Source organism: Microcebus murinus, chromosome 1 (genome assembly GCF_040939455.1).
Source record: "Microcebus murinus isolate Inina chromosome 1, M.murinus_Inina_mat1.0, whole genome shotgun sequence".
NCBI classification, from domain to species: domain Eukaryota; kingdom Metazoa; phylum Chordata; class Mammalia; order Primates; family Cheirogaleidae; genus Microcebus; species Microcebus murinus.
The window spans coordinates 102456156-102475914 of NC_134104.1; the positions used below are offsets into that span (position 1 = coordinate 102456156).

The 19759-nt window shown below is 36.1% G+C and overlaps 1 protein-coding gene across 1 annotated transcript in view; it reads right to left on the reverse strand.

Annotated features, from left to right (window-relative positions):
• LEKR1 (leucine, glutamate and lysine rich 1) overlaps positions 1 to 19759 on the reverse strand; it is a 185005-nt gene that overhangs the window by 49555 nt on the left and 115691 nt on the right. Inside the window, exons 7-9 of the mRNA XM_076004425.1 lie at positions 15723 to 15804; positions 3140 to 3217; positions 2608 to 2811 (exon numbers count right to left, since the gene is read on the reverse strand). Of these exons, the coding sequence (XP_075860540.1) occupies positions 2608 to 2811; positions 3140 to 3217; positions 15723 to 15804 (364 nt within the window). The remainder of the gene's footprint in view (positions 1 to 2607; positions 2812 to 3139; positions 3218 to 15722; positions 15805 to 19759) is intronic.

Sequence of the window (19759 nt, forward strand, 5' to 3'; positions counted from 1 at the left end):
TTTCAGATTCACTGTTGTATCCCCAGGGTACGAAGTACCTGGTACATAATAAATGCTCAACACATACTTCACTGAGTGGCTTGAATTACCCAAAGCAAATGATTCATTCATTCACTCACTCAACAAATATTTATCGAGTAGATACATATTCCAGACCCTGGGGATACAGTTAGAGAACAAGGCAGCAAAATCTGAGAAGAGCATAGAACAAAGAAAAAGTGCAATGCTTATGTCTAGGAGTAACCTTTATAATTATATGATAACTTACTGGTCCACAAGTACATTTTTATTTTTATTATGTGATAGACACGTCAGTAAACTTAGTGCCACCAAATGACTAAGCAATATCATGTTTGATTCTGGGTGGATTAAAGCATAGAAAGCAAAGAAAGAACAAGGGCAAGGACACAAGCAAAATAAAGAAGGGAAAAGGAGAATAGCAGGTAGTTTAGTAATGTCACTATTCTCTGAAAGGTGATAGAAAATGTCCTTCTCATTCAATACTTATAACAAACATAAGATTATAATCATAATACTTTTTAAAACATGGCAAAACACATACATCCAAGTGACTGTCCTATTTCACAGCAATCCTCCAAGAAAGCTCTATATTTATCTATTGATATTACTACTCCTCAAAATATTCATAAAAATTCCTTTCTCAAAATACAGCCAGAGATAATTTATTAAGCATAGGGAAAAAAGAAAATGTTTTATTTTTGATCCTAAATGGTATTTCCCAGATTGATTTCCAATCATATTCACTAGGCTTTCTTTCACTGGACCTATGTGAGTTTGTTTCAAATATCAAATGTATTCCTAAAGAATAAAGATCCATCATCCTGATGATAACCTAAAACATGTATACTTAAGCCAATCCCCAGAGAAGAGTTCTGGAAACATTTGAACAAAGACAGGAACTTCTTAATGACTACAGTGAAGGAGAAAGCATTCATCTGAGTAAACAGTTAAACCTAATTAATTTGGCATCATTGGAAATGGTGTATCCTAGATAACATAGGACTTACACGGATAACCGAAGTTCTAAACCAAAGACTTAAAACAAATTTATCTACTTCATGGTATCTTTTTGAATATGTATGACTTGGTGCCTTTTATATAGAATATATAACTGGTTTTAACTTTTCTGACTTTATATGTCTGCATATATGGTTTTTTTCTTTGTTTATGTATGCTCCATTTTTCAGCTGTTATTCCTTTTTTCATTAGGAAGTCAGACTCTTGTAATTTTTCTTGGTTATAAAATTGTTACTTCTAATATGCTAAGGCTGAATAACTACATAATCATGAAATGGCAGAGGAGGTAGAATGGAATGAAGAGTCATGCACGTACACCATCTTTGTAAGAAGCAAGTTATTAGTGTTGCCAGATAAAGAAGAACTGGTGGGTGGGTAGCAATCAGCTCTGCGGTTGTTCATCTTATTCGCATCAAAGAGCAGTAAATGGAAAACCATCCTGGGAAGGATCAGAGAAAAGCCTTGTTTCCCTGTGACTACACAGACCTCCTGCTAACCTGGATGAGATGCCCAGCACACCCTGTTGGTAAGAAAGAGTGCTGAGACAATGAACCCAATTCTAAGCTAACTGTTACTCACTCCCTTGGGCTGGCTCCAAGACTCTTCCTTAGCAAATATTTGCCTGTATAGAGCACTAAAAAAAGATTTTAAATCTTCTAAATTATATTCATAAAGAATTAATAAAATAAAAATTAACTAAAAGATAAAAATGATAGGAAGAATGAAAAACAAATAGTCTATCATGTGCCTTCTGTATACAGAAAATAATACAAAACAAAAATTTTTGCCCTAATGGACCTTGTATTCTTGCAGAATATAGTAATTACATCAATAAATGTAAGTAGAATAATCTCTTATATGAAAGACTCTCAGATTTCTAAAACTAACAAAACAAAAAACCCCAAATCTGTGCTATATGCTAGATATGCATTTAAAGCAAAATGATTCAAAAAGAATGAGCAAAGATATAGTAGACAATGAAAACAAAAAGAAAGAAAGCAGGGTTGAAATGTTAATTACAGATAAGGTTAAAGATTAACCTTATTAACTGAACAAAAATATTTTGGAAGGCTGGACCAATATGCTTCCTAGTATCCTTGATACCACCTAAGGATGTGTCTTTACTTGTGATAAGCCCTCAATGAGATATGCCAACAGATGAGAACAAGGGAAAAGTAGGAGCCATTAAAAGAGAAAAATGATATAAAAGGACATTTTTCTATTGAAAAATGACAGAATTCACTAATCACTGACCCAGGTGAAATTTAGTAGTACAATTATCACACATGATCTAATTTTTTTCAATAAAAACTTGACACCAAATGCAACTTGGGTTCCTTTCCTACTTTCTCTAACTGTGTGACTTTTAGCAAGTCCTTTAACCAGCTTGTGCTTCAGTTTCATCACATGCAAAATGAGGTGGTGGGATGCAATGACCTTGTAGAAGAAATACATCTTTAATCCTATAATTTCACTGTTATTATAATATGCAGAATATCGATGCTTCACATATAAATGGAATATTCACTTAAACAAAATATTTTTGTAAAAAACTATTCCTGATCTCACCTTTCATTTTTCAGTGTTAAAATCTCTTCCTTTGTCTGATTCAGAAGAGTTTTGGTTATCTTTAGTTCATTTTCTGTAAGGTTAATTTTTCTTTTTATGTCTTCTTCTTGCTTTTCTTTTTTAGTTAGCTCTTCCTGTAAAGTTTTATATATTTGTTGACAAGTCATTAAAGAGTCTTCTTTTTCTTTAAGCAGTCTAGTATGCCTAAAAATGAATAGGATAAAACCCCACCAATGTTCATTGGATATTATATTTTATATTTATCAAAGATATACAAAAAGCTCATTTGAAATTATAGTTAGTAACTGTGACTTAAAAAATTAAAGATGTTAAGGAAATGGGTAGTTCCGTGATATTAAAATTTTCCCATCTAGGCAAAGGCAAAAGCAATAAACAATTGCAAGACATTATAAGCTTGAATTAGGTGTTGTACATGTAAACAATAAGAAAATAAGAAAAGCAAAGTAATTTTAAATAAAATATTATTTAAATATGGTTTCAAATTCAATTGTTAAAAATTTGCAATATATACCGTGACTCAGAAATAATGGATTCGAACTTCAGTTTTCTAAGTTCTTTTTGATAGTCATCAGCTTCATTAGATTTATTCCTAAATAATAAAAAAGAGGTTCAAATATATTATTTTAAAATAGTTAAAGTGTTTTTCTATATTATTGTTTTACTCACCCATAGAAGGAATTTCTTAACACCTTCATATTATTATTTGTTTAAAGAAATAAACATTCAGTCCACTTCTGTAATGACCAAGTAAGCACCTATCAAACTGATCTGCATCTAAATAAAAAGTATAATCTCTGGACAACATTTAAAAAATAAATAAATAAAAAAGCCTATTGAATGCATTGAAAAGTGACCAAAAGCAGGGAGATGCTGGAGGGAAGGTGACATACGGAATGAAGTGACAGCATGAGGTCCAGTTTTTTTTTTTTTTTTTTTTTTTTTGAGACAGAGTCTCGCTTTGTTGTCCAGGCTAGAGTGAGTGCCGTGGCGTCAGCCTAGCTCACAGCAACCTCAAACTCCTGGGCTTGAGTGATCCTTCTGCCTCAGCCTCCCGAGTAGCTGGGACTACAGGCATGTGCCACCATGCCCGGCTAATTTTTTTTTTTATATATATATCAGTTGGCCAATTAATTTCTTTCTATTTATAGTAGAGACGGGGTCTCGCTCTTGCTCAGGCTGGTTTTGAACTCCTGACCTTGAGCAATCCGCCCGCCTCGGCCTCCCAAGAGCTAGGATTACAGGCGTGAGCCACAGCGCCCGGCCTAGGTCCAGTTTTTTAAAATGATTTTAAGCCTGAGGGCAGGCCCAGTCAGCACCATGCAGGGGAACTAAAACTCTGGTAGAAGTAGAAAACTCCAGTCTTTCTGGCCTGAAAAACCAGAGGACAGTATTTGGGGCAACTATAGCTGCTAGAAAGTAAAAGGAGATTGCTGAATAGGAGAGAGCCAGGAAGAGAGAGTCCTAAATACCGCATATAAATTCTGCCCACATGTCTGGCTGAGCTCTGCACTACACATGTACAGAACAGACACCAAGCAGTCTAGTTAAAGAAAAAAAACTGAATTCAGATTAAGCAGCTGCCCCAGACAGAGTTTGCAGTTTGAGGCCAAGTTAATCGCCTGCTTAAAGCAACACCACCCCACTGCCATCAACAACAACAAAAACAACAACATTTTTTGGAAGAATATAACAGAATCCATAATCCCCATAACACAACATTTACAATGTCCAAAATATAAGAAAACATTATTCAACATACAAAGAAACATAAAAATGTGACTCATTTCTAAGAAAAAGAGAGTTAACAGGGACTGACTGAAATGACCCCCATATTGAAATTAGCAGATGAAGGTTTTTGAAGGAGCAATTATAACTCTGCTTAAAAACATAAAGGAAAATCTGCTCTACTTAATAAAAAGATGAGAAATATCAGAGAAATAAAAACCATTACAAAGAACCAAATGGGAATTCTAAAACTGAAATAAATGTTTGCCTTGATCTTATAAGATTGGGTCTTGTAAAGATACCAAAAAGGTTAATATATTAAGAAAGATTAATGTGCTAATTTAAATTTATATCCACTGCTCATTAACAAGTTAAGTCATTATCTGAATGCACTTCAGAATTTATCCCTTAACACTATATTTTAATTTTATACAATGAAATATGTTAGATTAATGGGTCTGCCCTCCTTGCAGTAATAACTTTAATTGCTAATAAATGGTAATGTAAAAATCATCATGAACATGTACAACACTCATTTATTTTTATACCCTTTTAATTGTAAAATGTAACAAACCTGTAAGATATAGAAAACTGCATAAAACAAATGTACAACATAACAAATTATTATAAAGAGAATACTCTGGTATCTACCATCCAGATCTAAAAATAAAACCTTACCAACTACTCCAGTAGCTCTTTATGTCCCTGGTCTCAATCATAGCCAACTCCTTCCTCCCTAAAAGTAACCGTTTTCATGAATTTTATTGCAATTACTGATTTTCTTTGTAGCTTTATTATCTAAGTGTTATCCCTGAACATTCTATTTTAATTTTGCTTTTATTTTAATGCCTTTTAAAAATATGTTATTTCCTCCATTACCCTCTTTTTGTGAAATGGCTCTATGAAGGTATTGTATTGACATATAATAAATTGCACATCTTTAAAGGGTACAATTTGATAAGTTTGAGATATGCCTATGCCTATGAATCCATCACCACAATCTGCATGAGCACATCAGAGCCCAGATCTTGGTTTCTAACACTATTCTGCATTAAAAGGAACCAGGACTACTGAAAGAAATGGCTGATTTCAAGGTTGGGACAGAGTCAGTATATCTGAAATATCTTGTTATGCCAGAAGTACTTATAACAGATAATGGGATCATGTTCAATATCAGAGGAGCCAGTTTGAAGGGGCTCCCACTCACTAAGCCTAGGACAATCTGAGTACCAAACTAATTAAGTACAGTCATAAATTATAAACCATTGAAAAATAGCAATTCTTTTAATTTTTATTTTTTTATTATTTTTTTAAAATTTTTAATTTTTTTTTCCTAGTATTAGGAAACAAAATTTTTTTCCTAGCATTTAGAAAACACAAAAATAGCAATTCTTAAGTCTGTGCAATAAATAAATAAATGGAAGAAGTGAGGCTCAGGCTCTTACAGTAGATTGCTGAAGGCTGACTAATAAATAGGGAAGATGGTCTAGAGTTGGAAAATCATTATGTAGAAACCATTATAGTAAAGATTAGATTAGGCAAAAATCATTAATGGAGGCTATATCTAGGGAGAAACTTTTGTGAGCAACAGCACATTTTCATGTATTTAAAGTGTCTCTTACAAACTTAGTAACTGAAAGAGAACAAAATTCCTCAGGAATTACACAGTATAAAAATTGAGCAACACCTGGACCAGGTAATCAAAATTAATGTCACTATTGAGCATCAGATGGTTATCCTATGCCTCCAGATGTGATGCTCTCACATCACCACCTATATAGTTTTCTGGCTGAGAATACATATCCTTAATCCAATCAAGAGGAAACATCAGAGCAATGCAAAATGAGAAAATTTTTATTGTAAAAATGTGTGAGGGGTTCTGTATTCATTAAAAATGTCAATATCGGCCGGGCGCTGTGGCTCACGCCTGTAATCCTAGCTCTTGAGAGGCCGAGGCGGGCGGATTGCTCAAGGTCAGGAGTTCAAAACCAGCCTGAGCAAGAGCGAGACCCCGTCTCTACTATAAATAGAAAGAAATTAATTGGCCAACTGATATATATATATATAAAAAATTAGCCGGGTATGGTGGCGCATGCCTGTAGTCCCAGCTACCCGGGAGGCTGAGGCAGAAGGATCACTCGAGCCCAGGAGTTTGAGGTTGCTGTGAGCTAGGCTGACGCCACGGCACTCACTCTAGCCTGGGCAACAAAGCGAGACTCTGTCTCAAAAAAAAAAAAAAAAAAAAAAAAATGTCAATATCATTAAAAGACAAAGGCATACTGTGGAAATATCCCAGATTAAAGGAGGTTAAGGAGACATCCAAGTACACTGACTCTATACTGGATCCTGTACTAGAGAGGAAAATGCTATCAAGGACATCATTGGGTCAACTGGCAAAACTGAAATATAGATGGTAAAGTAATATTTGTATGTAAATTTATGATACTGACTTGACTGTTGTTTTGTAAAATATCACTGTCCTGAGGAAAGGCAGGCTGAAGTATCTAGAGGTAAAGGGCCATGTTGTATGTAACTGACCCTCAAAATTGTTAATTAAAAAGACACACACATATATATACACACACACATATGTAACTGGCTCCATGAACAAATTCTACTGACCCCTACATGTTTTGTTATAATCCTCTCACTTAACTAATCTATTGACCTTTAGAATTATTTCCCAGAAATGATGGATTTTCTGCAAGACAAAGGGGATGAGATTCTGAAGGCCCCAGGGTAGACTTCCTGATGCCAGAACTTACCATCCCACTTGACCTGCACAAGGCACGTGGCCCCTCCTTAAAAAGCCCAGGACCTCCAGAGATGGATCTGAGGCAGCTTCTCCCATTCTAACAAGTCGTCTGCCATATTAAAAAATTCCTTTCTTCCTTGGCAATCCTCATCTCAATAATTGGATCTTGACTGAAATTGGATCCAGACTGAAATCCACTTATGGTTTGACAATGCAAATATATGTATGAATGTGTGTGCAAGAGAGAGAGAGGGAGAGGGAGGGAAAAAGGGAGAAGAAGAGAGGGCTAGGAGAGAGAGAAAGAGGGAGAGACAGGAAGTAAATGGGTTAGACTGTTAACAAGACTATTCAGGTGCTCTTTGAACTATTTTGTACAATTTTTTGTAATTTTGAAGTTTGTTAGGTCTGGAGCCGAGAGAGACACCCGAAGCCTCATGTGTAGCAAAATACTGTTTATTGTGTGCATCTGGGCGCAGATGAGTGGAGGCTGAAAAGGGGAGAGCCTTGGGTTTTAGAGAGGGTTTTTCTGGGGGAAGTGAATACAGTCTTTTCGAACAACCAGGAGGGATAAGGAAAGTAAGTGTCCCTCTTGCATTCCATTCCTCTCTCTCCCTAGGGTACAACAGGGGGTGGAGGGCGGATAAGTGGCCCTTATCAGGAGGTATAAAGAAAGTAAGTTCCCTACTGCCTAGTACACCCCTAGGAAGGGGAGAGGGGTGGGTTTTATAGGAGGTTTGGATGGAAGTTTGGTGAGGGTGAGTTCTTTAAGGCTAACAAAGTTATTCCCAAATAAAACATTAGAAAAGAAGGAATAAAAAAAATTAACATCCCATTAGAAAAGTGGGCAAAAGCTATGCTGAGGTGAGTCACAAAGGGAAAAATACAAGGAGCCAGAAATTCAGGGGTATAATTTTTTAAGTTATAATAGCCAGTTTTGGCTAGGAAGTAGGAAAATAGGTATTTGCAAAAACTGCTGAGATTACTAATCAGTATGATCATATTGGAAGGCAATAGTCATTATGCATTAAAAGCCTTAAAAATATTCAAGTTTGATTCTAGCAAAAATTGTCCTAAAAAATTGTAAGTATAAAGATTTATCTATATGATTTTTCAAAGTACCTTACTTATACAAATGAAAAATTTGGACATTCTAAAAACAAGAGATTAGTAAATAAATTATATTTCATCCATAGACTGGAATACTATGTAGCCATTAATAATTACTTATAAACATATCAAATAATGATGTGTAAAAATGTCCAGGATATATCACTAAGCAAAAAAATTTGCAAAACAGTACATAAAGTATATTCCCAATTATGTTAAAAATATATTACTTAGAAAAATGGACTAGAAAGATCTATCAAAATGTAACTATGATTTTTTCTGTATATCACTATATTTTCCAAGTTTTACACATTTGGTTTAGAATCAAACAAAAATGTTGCTTTACAAATGCCTTGAGATTCAGAAGCCCCACCACAACTTTGACTATATGTTCAGACTCATACACACTTTTCCAAATCTAGAGGCAGGGACAGTAGAATTCTTTTTACTGGTTATTGTACTAAGTATGTAGATAATTGATCTGGGCTGGAATTTTTTTTAAAAAAACCCTGCTCCCTAGAGAAACTAGCATCCCAAGAACTCCCCTCATCATGGCCTCTTCCCACCCCCAAGCCAGTTAAGCTGCTCTTTCAATGGTCTATTCTTCATTACCCAATTGTTATCTTGACCTTCATTAGGATGGAGGAATTGCAAGGAATAGAAAGACTGCCTATATCTCTATAAGCACTGCATTCCTTCTTCTCCTCTCAGCAAATACTATTAATCCTTTCTCTTCAACTGCTATGAATAAACCTTCAGAAAAGCCCCTGCTGCTCCTGCCAATCAAAGCAAAGGAAATAAGATAAAATAATTGGATATTTTCCCCAACTTTGAAAGATGATGGTCCATATCATTCCACTCTTTATATGAAATAGTCATTCTTAAACTGCCTCCTTGGTGTTTCCACTTTGCTGTCTAAAAAAGGTATCTCAACTCTTAACAGATCATAAGTGTTGTTTTTGATTCCCCCTCCTCACATCTATTTCTTTCACAGATTTTCCCACTTCAATAAATGGAACCGACAGGATAATGACACTAATAGGTAGCACCTTATATATCTTATGCATTCCTCCAAGCAGCCCTTATTTCCATTTTACAACTGAGTGAACTGAGACCAAATATAAGAAGTTTGCCAAAGGTGATATAACTACTAAGTAGTAGTGCTGGGATATGAACCCCAGCAGTCTGGATCTGTAGTCTGGGGTCTTAGTCACCAGAGTGTGCTGCCTCTTAACTGTCTACCCTCATGCTGAAAAGCCTCAAACCCATGTTTTATTCTTTCTTTTCGTTTCCAGTCTCTGTCATACCCAGCCACATTTACTCCATCAGTAAACCTGCCAGACTGACCTTAGGCGTGTATTTCTCTCCATCTCCACGCTATGCTAAACCACAGTCATGTCTCACCTGCACGAATGCACAGTCTGCCACCCAGTCTGATTTCTCTTTTCTCTAGTCCACTCTCTGAGTAATCTCTAGAATGACCTTTTAAAACATAGACAGATGACTCTCTTGCCTAGAATTCTCCCCAGGTTTCCTAGAGCTCTTCGAATAAATCCAAACTCCTCACACACTCCCCTGAGCACACTGATAGATTAATTTCTTATTGCTATGACCATAAGCTTAGCATTTAAAGCAACACAATTTATTATTTCACAGGTCAGAACCTAAAGTCAAGATGTTACCACAGCTATGTTCCTTCTGGAGGCTCCAGGGAGACTCCATTTCTCTGCCTTTCTTAGCTTTTAGGGACTACCTGCATTTCTTCACTTGCGGCCCCTTTGTCCATCTTCAAATCATCACTGTAGCCTCTGTTTCCATCCTGACATCCACATTTACAACTTTGACCCTCTTTCTTCTCTCTTATAAGGATCCTTGTGATTGCACTGGGCCTGTCTGTATTATCCAGGATAATCTCCCCATCTCAAAATCTTTAACTTAATACCACCTGCAAAGTCCCTTTTGCCATCTAAGCAGTGGTCCCCAAACTTTTTGGCACCAGGGACTGGTTTCATGGGAGATAATTTTTCCAAGGACTGTAGGGTGGGGAAGGATGGTTTTGGGATGATTCAAGCACATTACATTTATTGTGTACTTTATTTCTATTATTATTACACTATGATATATAATGAAATAACTATACAACTCACCATAATGCAGAATCACTGGGAGCCCTGAGCTTGTTTTCCTGCACCTAGACGGTCCCATCTGAGGGTGACAGGAGACAGTGACACCTGAAGTGTGTTGCTTATGTCCCGTCTATTCCATAATCTCATTTTGGTTGCTGCCACTGCAGAAAACCCTGCTTCACAAAGATAGGATGTTGGAAATGGAGCCTGGCTTTTCAGTACTTTGTGGCAATCTCAGGATATTCTGCCTTGATTTTAATCCGGGATGTATGGAGATTTGAAGTTGTCTCAAACATACTTTTAAGGCCACCGTCTCTTGTGATCTCAAGCAGTTGATCTTCTTCTAGCACAAAGTCAATTCACCTGTCTTATTCACAAATGGGTCGAGAGGATCCATTCCTTCCCAGTTCAGGGGTCTTTTGTGGTTGGGAAGTAATGCTCAAACTGTTTTGAAAGCTGAGATAGGAGATCATGCACCAGCTGGGAGAGAGAAGGCCCTGGCTCAGTCTCTTTCAAAATCTCTAATGTTTGAAACGTGTCAAAAATCTCAGTGTTCACTAGTCGCCTCCATAATTCCAGTTTGGCTTTGAATGCAGCCAGTTGGTTTATCTGTCAACTTGAACACAGTTGTTCTTCTCCCTTGAAGTGACAGATTGAGTTCATTGAGCAGGTTGAATATGTCACACAAGTAAGCAAGTTTTGTGACCCATTCTGTGTCAGTGAAATGTGCTGCCAGAGATGACTGTTTTTCTAAAAGAAATCTCTGGAGAGGCTCTCATCACTCAAAATCTCTGGCCAGTGGTCTACCTTTTAGAAAGCCATCTCACTTCTGTGTATTAAGAGAAGATGCGTGTGCTCTGTGTCCTTCTCGCAGAGCTGCACAAACAGGTGTGAGTTAAGCGCATTTCCTTTAATGTGGCTGAGAGTTTTAATCACATCCTGCAAAACACTGTTTAGTTCAGGTGATATTTTTTTGGCTAGCCAGAATTTCTCTATGGGTGACACAACGCGTAGACTCAAATTCAGAAGCGACCTCCTTGACTTGAGTAGTGAAACCAGAAAGCTGTCCAGTCATGGCAGCCACTCCATCCGTGCACATACTGGCACAAAGTGACCAATTCAGTTTTCCTGGTATGTAATCATTCAAAGACTTGAATAGTTCTGCAGCTGTGGTGTTGTTTGGCAACAAAAGTGCACAAAACATATCCTCATGCACATCTTCCTGAAAAAGACATCACACAAAAACAAGCATTGTTGCCTTGTCGTCAACATCGGTAGACTTGTCAACCTGGATTGTGTACCATGGTGACTCATTAATCCTCTCTAACAATTATGTCCCAATATCCTCTGCTATTTCATCAATTCATCTAGTTATGGTGCTAGCCGAAAGAGGAACACATGCCACCTTTTGAACTGCAGCCTCTCCTAAAAGTTCATAGCCAATGCCATTAGCAGCAGGCAGGATCAACTCTTCACCAATAGTAAAGGGCTTCTTAGCTTTAGCAACACAATTAGCCACTAAGAATGTTGCTCTCAGTGCAGACACATTTGATGAAATGGTGGCCTTCAATAATTGCTTCATATTCATGTTTTTTTCTTTTGAAAAACTCCAAAGGCTTGTCTTTTAATGTGGGGTGCTTAGTCTCCATTTGGCAAAGCAGTTTTGAAGGTTTCATGGCTTTGGTGGATAGCCGGTTGCCACATAGAATACAAAGTGGGCTTGGAGAATGTGAATCACTTGTTGCAATGAATATGTTATTTAAGTAGGACTCTTGGCATTTTCTTTTAAATGAAACTTTCATTTTGTTGGCAGTCTTTAGAGTCTTCTGCTGCCTCATCATTGAATCTTTCCCCCTTTTCTTTTCTTTTCTTTTCTTTTCTTTTCTTTTCTTTTCTTTTCTTTTCTTTTCTTTTCTTTTCTTTTCTTTTCTTGAGGTCAGGATGGTTGTGCATCTTTCCCCTTTTCAAAGAAGTTCTCCAGCAATGTTTGTTGTTTACTCATTTTTGCTGGGGTTAGCTTGAGGGCTTACCAAAACTGTGACTGAGACAAGTGTGCAGTGCAGGAAAGAGGCATGGATGGAAGTGGTAAATAAACTGATAGTCAGGTTACGCGTGAACTAAAATAAGTGTTGGATTCTGACTTAAAGCCTGCCACCAGATGCAGCTGTACAATTGAAGTAAGATGCTCACTTGCCATTATAAAGTCTGCCACCAGATGCAGCTTAATTGTCACTTGCCACTCACTGATAGGGTTTTGATATGAGTCTGCAAGCAATTGATTTATTATGGTCTCTGTGCAGTCAAACCTCTCTGCTAATGATAATCTGTATTTGTAGCTGCTCCCCAGTGCTGGTCACCACCTCAGCTCCACCTCAGATCATCGGGCATTAGATTCTCATAAGGAGTGCACAGCCTAGATCCCTCACATGCGCAGTTTACAGCAGGGTTCGTGTGCCTATGAGAATTCAATGCCGCTGCTGATCTGACAGGAGGTGGTGAGTGATGGGGAGCGGCTGTAAATACAGATGAAGCTTCGCTCGCTTGCCAGCTGCTCACCTCCTCCTGTGTGGCCTGGTTCCTAGCAGGCCACAGACCAGTACCAGTCTTCAGCCCTGGCATTGGGCACCACAGGTCTAAAGGAACATACCCACAGATTCCAGGGATTAGAACATGAAAAATCTTTGGGGAGCCATTATTCTGTCTACCATAACTGGCCTTCTTCATGTGTTTTGAACTTGTAAAACTCATTTCCAAGAATTTAGGGCTTTGTGCCTGATTTCCTTGCTCCCAGATGTTAATATGGCTAGCTCCTTTCTGCTATTCAGATTTTAACTCAAAGGTCATCTCTTAAGGGATGCCATTTCAACCACTCTATCAAAAACTATACCACCTCTCCCCATCACTCACATTCTAATATGCCTATGTTATATATTTGCAACGCTTAGCATTACCTGAAATTACCTAAGTAGTTCTATGCAAACTTGCCAATCTCTCCAATATCTAGTGCTTGGACACAATAGTCCTGATACATAATTGGCTCTCAATAAACATTTTATATTGAATGAATGAAGGAAATAAACCTAGCCTGTTTAAATTAGGATCATGTGAAAAGTGGATCTATGCATTGACACTGGGATATCACCAGGCTACCTTCTTCTTGCCAGGCAAAATATTCTCACGAGTGAACAGAGAGGTAAGAGGAGAATTGGGAAAACACCGATATCCATATCTCAAACATAAATAATGTTCCAAGAACAGATTGGCCAACTATATCAGATGTTGCTGAGAGGTCAATTAAGAGTCGTTTTGTCAGGCCGGGCACGGTGGCTCACGCCTATAATCCTAGCACTCTGGGAGGCCGAGGCAGGAGGATTGCTTAAGGTCAGGAGTTCGAAACCAGCCTGAGCAAGAGCGAGACCCCGTCTCTACTATAAATAGAAAGAAATTAATTGGCCAACTAATATATATATATATATATATATATATATATATATATATATATATATATATGAGCCAGGCATGGTGGCGCATGCTTGTAGTCCCAGCTACTCAGGAGGCTGAGGTAGGAGGATCACTTGAGTCCAGGAGTTTGAGGTTGCTGTGAGCCAGGCTAACCTCACGGCACTCTAGCCCGGGCAACAGAGTGAGACTCTGTCTCAAAAAAAAAAAAAAAAAAAAAAGAGCCATTTTGTCATTGTGTGAACATCATAGAGTATACTTACACAAACCTAAATAGCGTAGTCTACTACATACCTAGGATATATGGCACAGCCTATTATTGCTCCTAGGCTACAAACCCATCCAGCATGTTTGTACTGAATACTGTAGGCAACTGTAAAACATTGTTAAGTATTTGTGTATCTAAACACAAAAAGTGTACAGCAAAAATATGGAATTATAATCTTACAGGATCACAATCATATAAGTGGTCTGTCATTGATCAAAATGTTGTTATATGGCACATGCCTATGCATACAAAGAATTCTGTGTAAACTTCCATAAAATATCAATTCATGGTCACAACCTATAAGCTTTATTCCTTTTCTTCAGTATAGTTATTTCTATAGTTAGCTTCTCTCTTACCTTTCTAGGACTCTACTCTATATGCCAAGTCTTGGTGTTTCCACAAATTTCCTCTCAGCCTAGTTGTACGCTAGCACCACCTCTCTATTCCTAGACGGTGCCCTCTTCACTTCTTGAGCTCCAAGAAGCAAATGTCAAACAGTAGTTATGGCCTGACTAGGCTGTTTACCACTTAAGACACCCATATGGACAAAGCCCTCCCTGATATTATTAGAGGAAAGGCAACAATAATTTTTTTTCTAAAATTCATCATTTTGGTTTTTTTTCATGTTTCTTATCTCATGGAAAGTTACTTCCTGGTCCTAGGGGCTCTTCTAAGGAACCCCTGTCCACTCATTCCTTCAACCCCAGCCATTGTACACAGACAGCTGAACTACTGCCCTTATTGTACTATTAACCATAGTGTTATAAAGCATGAATATTTTGGTTCTTCTTGTTTTTCAGAAACTATTGTGCTATAAATAATCCAAGTATACATTAATTTTTTAGGGATTTTTTTTCTCCTTGTGTTGTTCAGTATTTTATTAAACACATTGTTCTTAAGAGTAGTTATTCAATACAAACATTTGGTTGCTAAGCATTCTAGATATTTATATTTTTTTTATAAGGTTCATCCTTCTAAAATATAGGAACTGAAAACCAGAGCTACTAGATTATATACCACAAAGTAAAAGAATTTAGCTATTTTCAAAGATTATTTACACTCTATATTAGTGTTATAATTATAGATGTACTATGTTTAAACTGTAAAATAATTTTTAACATTTCTGAAATGAAACTAATTTTTAAAATAGTGCTCTTGATTTTATAAGAAAATGATATTTTCTTATCATTTGTTTGCCAGTATTTTCTTTCTCACTTATATTAAGCATAAGTACTTCAGCATTTCAAAAGTACTCAACTCTTGCTTTGAACCTAAAATTGGTAATTTTAAGAAACAACTTCAATATTGTTTCTTGTGGATAGATAATAAAGAGATAGATAATAAAAAAGTTCAGAGACTATTTAATATTAACTAACAGCATTTGAACAGAGTAAGCTTTAATATGTGGAGAGGTAAGTTTCTTACTGAGGAAAGGAAATCCTTCATGTATTTAAAAATATTTACAGATTCTTCAGTAGATAATCTAGGCCAGCAAAGTAACCAAGAAAAGCAGCAGTAGACTATGACCCATGGAATTGAATCACTGTCAGAAAAGTCACAGAGAACATACTGGGGTCTTTCTACTTCTTGTCATTTTGTGACACATCCACAAAGCACTGTTATCTTACAAGTTGTTTAATGGTCACCATCTTACATGAGCATTTCTTCATAGTTGTCCATCTTTGTCACTGTGTTCTGAAGTTTCAACCCCAGTGCCTCTACTTGACATTGTAAATCTGAAATGATACAGGGTATTCCTCTGATTAGTATATTTTAAGTATCCGGATATTTTCATACAGTAAATCCTGTTCTTTTAAAGTTGACATTCAGCTCCTAAAGAATAATGCAGCTGTTTATACCACTTTGCCTGTATGACCACACACAACTCGCTGTCAACTACCCAGCCCTCCCTACCCTAACACCTCATGGAATTAATGGGTTTCAACAGACCTAATGTGTTGGCCTCTTTCTGCCCCTACCATCATGCTGCTTTTCAAACAGGCTAAATTTTACTAATGTTTTCAAAGGAAATTTACGTAGCCAACACACATATGAATTTCTGATCATGTGGCTAACTTCTGAAACACTTGATTGCCTGAGCTTGCTCTTGTGGTCCGGAACTGAGAAGCATTGCTGAGTCCTCTTGGTAGAACTGAAACAGACAAATCATGTGCCAGGCACACAGTAAAGAATTTCTTAACTTTGGGTAGCATCTGAAAGGCATTTAATGACTTTCAAAGCCAGGAGAATGCAAGCAGGAAATTGGCTTCCACAGTCTTGAACTGGAGAATTGAAGCAGTTTTTGAGGAAGATTATTCAAGCAGCTGTATCTAACATGTGTGGGGATGCAGAACTGAAACTAAAGCAGAAAGAACAAATGGCTTGAACTGTCTAAGTCCTGCCATTGGCCTGTGTGTGGAAACTGAGATCTGAACCCTTAGCCCCAGAGATAGTCCCTGCTGGTACTCTTTTTGAGAACAAGTTAAAGTAGAAAATGAACACAAATAGTCTAATTAGTTTGTTTCTACAGAAAAAGTAATTCAAAACACTGGAATTATAATATTTCTATGTTCCATCTGCTTGGGTGTTTTAATGACAATGACATTTTAATAGTAAACTTTGAAATCTTTATGCATTCATACAAATACATATATGTCTTCAACCTGCTTTCTTAACTTTGTTTTATGAAGACCTTGTTCCTTAAATCAGAAAACAAATTCACTCTAAACAAAAGTTTTAATTGGAATTTACCAGACATTTGTATAAATTTTTATGTTTATCTAGTACTTTCATGTATATTATTTTTTAATTAATGTTTAATTAACAAATAACGTTTTTATATATTTATTGAGTGCAACATGATGCTTTGAAATTTGCACATATTGTGGAATGGCTAAATTGAGCTAATTAAAATGTGTATTCACTCACTTTTTTTTATGGTGAGGATGCTTAAAATTTACTTAGGGATTTTCAAGACTATACTACATTGTTATTAACTATTGTTGCTATATTGTACAACAGATCTCTTGAACTCATTCCACCTAAGTGAAATTTTGTGTGCTTTAATCAACATCTCCTTACATCCATTGTTTAATTTTATCCCTCACACTGCCATGTAGGTGCTTATAGCCCCACTTTTCAGATCAGGAAAAAATGGTATCCTCTCTGATTCACCTGGTGTATTACAACTAGTAAATGAATTAGCCAAGAGTCAAACTGACTGAAGATTTTAAACTCTGCTGAGGGGATCCACTTGATGTGGCCCCTCAAAACAAGATTCAATATGGATTTGATAGATAATATTTGTTGGGTACATCTTTTCCATTTATCAAGTGACATCATTATATTGAAGAAAAGAGAATACAGAGAATTTATTTATGAGTATAAATTTTTGAAAACTTGATTCTCTTATGAAGGATCTATAATGTGTTGCTTTGTTACTAAGCTCAAGCGGGCTTGCAGAGGAGTTCTATTTACACAGGTAAAGCCAAAAGATTTCAACACATACTCTCAAGAATGAGGAGGGAAGGAAGTTGATGCTTGTTGATGGTGTTGTATGACCAGGCACTTTGCAGAGTGCTTTCTCCTATATCATTTCATAGCTACCATAATCACAGCTACCACGAAAAACAGGTACACATTTTATTTTTACAGGTGAAGACTCTAAAGATCAGAGTAATTAAATTATCAAAGCTATTTACAAGTGATCCTGTGATTTAAACTCAGGTCTACCTGATCCTAAAGCTGTTCTTTCTCACACACTGATTTTTGAAATATAAAAGCTGCAAGGGATTACAATATTTTTCCATAAAAGTGTAGCTAGCAAGACTGCAAATCTGTTACCATATTCCTAGAATCTTTAAAGAGGTATATTTAAGACAAATGAAAAGTGTTATTTTATGTGAAATATGTAGTAAACTGGTATAATTTCAAACTTCAAAAGATTTAAATTTTTGAAAGTTTAATAATTACTATAACTCTGATGAAAGATATTAAGACAAATATGTTGTCATTGTGACTGAGTTTATGAGACTGACATCAGAGAGAACAATTATGCCTTACATAAAATGTCCCTTTGGTCAGGATATAATCCTTAACTAGATGAAGCATGGGTCTGAGCCTACATAGTAAATTTTATGTTATTACTTCTAAATGTAGCTATAGTTAAAAGGAAGAATTATTATCTTAAAAACAGACTCCAAAGAACTGGTACATGATATGTGAATTTTATTCAATTAATTCTCAATTACCTGAGAATTAGTAGAGTAGCAGATGGTAAAAATGACAGTTAATTCACAGCCCATTTTTATTGCATTGAAAAAAATTTTTAAGCTTACATTTGAATATGTATGTGCATCATAGTTCCAGAATTTACCAGGGTTAAAGTAAAATCAACTATACAATCATGGCCTAATTCAAGAAGAAAGAAAAAGCTATTCTACTTTCTAGTATTATTCTCTTACCCTATCCACCTAAATCTCCCTTTCTCCCTCTTTCAATATAAGCATAGGTATTTCAGCCTTTAATTCAGTCAGTAGAAAAGCTACTTCCTCAAAGATTATTTGCTATATATTTTATAGCATCTCTGAGTAAAATTGGGAAAGTAAATAAATGTTTTACTCTAAAAAATAGGGACCTCTGAAGGCTGTCTTATGAAGTAAACAGAAACAGAAAATACAAGTAATATCAACAAAAAAAATTTATATAAACAGAGGAGATACCACATAGACTTGAGAAAAAAAGATTCACTATAAATAATTCATAATGTAAAAAGGCCACCAGCATATAATCCGGAGTGATTAATATATTTTAATTTCTTTTTTAAGAAAAACTTTAGTCAGATTTTCTCTGATCAAGAAGTGCTAAGAGTTATTTTTTAAAAGGATAGGATATATCTTTGCTGTTCTGAATGAAGTATAAGCATCCTACTCATTTATTATAGGTTCTGGTAGACTAGGAGGGTCCTTTTGTATTCAGAAGCAGAGTGCCCAGTTCCTGTCCTTATATAAAGGAATATAGTTAGGATAAGCAGCAAAGAGATTAAGCCACCTGCACAAAACAGCTCCTTCAGTTTTTGAGGCAAGGAGTTCTTAAATAAGTGTATTGTTCTGCGCAGTCCTTCTCTATAGTTAAATAAATTCAACTTCAATTTTCGGTTATTCAGCATGACATTGGATTATGAGGCAAAAGGCCCTAAATGCCTACAAAAAGAAAGAAAGCATTGGCTTTAAACACCATGCAGATGTAAGGCGGAACCCATGGAAACAATCCAAAATTTACAACAGCAAATTCTACTATGTGACAGTGTTCTTTGCAGATATTAAATAAGAAGCAAATGATTTTAAATGAACAAGACAAAAAAGAGCTCTTAGCCTCTCTTCATACGAAGCCAGCTGCTTGCTGGATAGCATTACACAGGCATCAGATTTGGGGTAATTAGACATTTAAGAGAATCTTGTTATTCTGAAAGGTTTCTAGAAATTACAAATATAAAAAAGGTATTCATAGTTAGCTATTTTATAGGATGATACAAAACTTTATAGTCACTTGGAGCAGATATTAAGTTAGCACAGTGTTTTAGAAAATAATAAATAAAAGTGTTATAGTGGAAAGATATTTCAAGCGTAAAACTTCCTGGATAAAGAAAACACCAAAAATTTTAAGAACTGGTTCAAAGTAGTACTACATGGA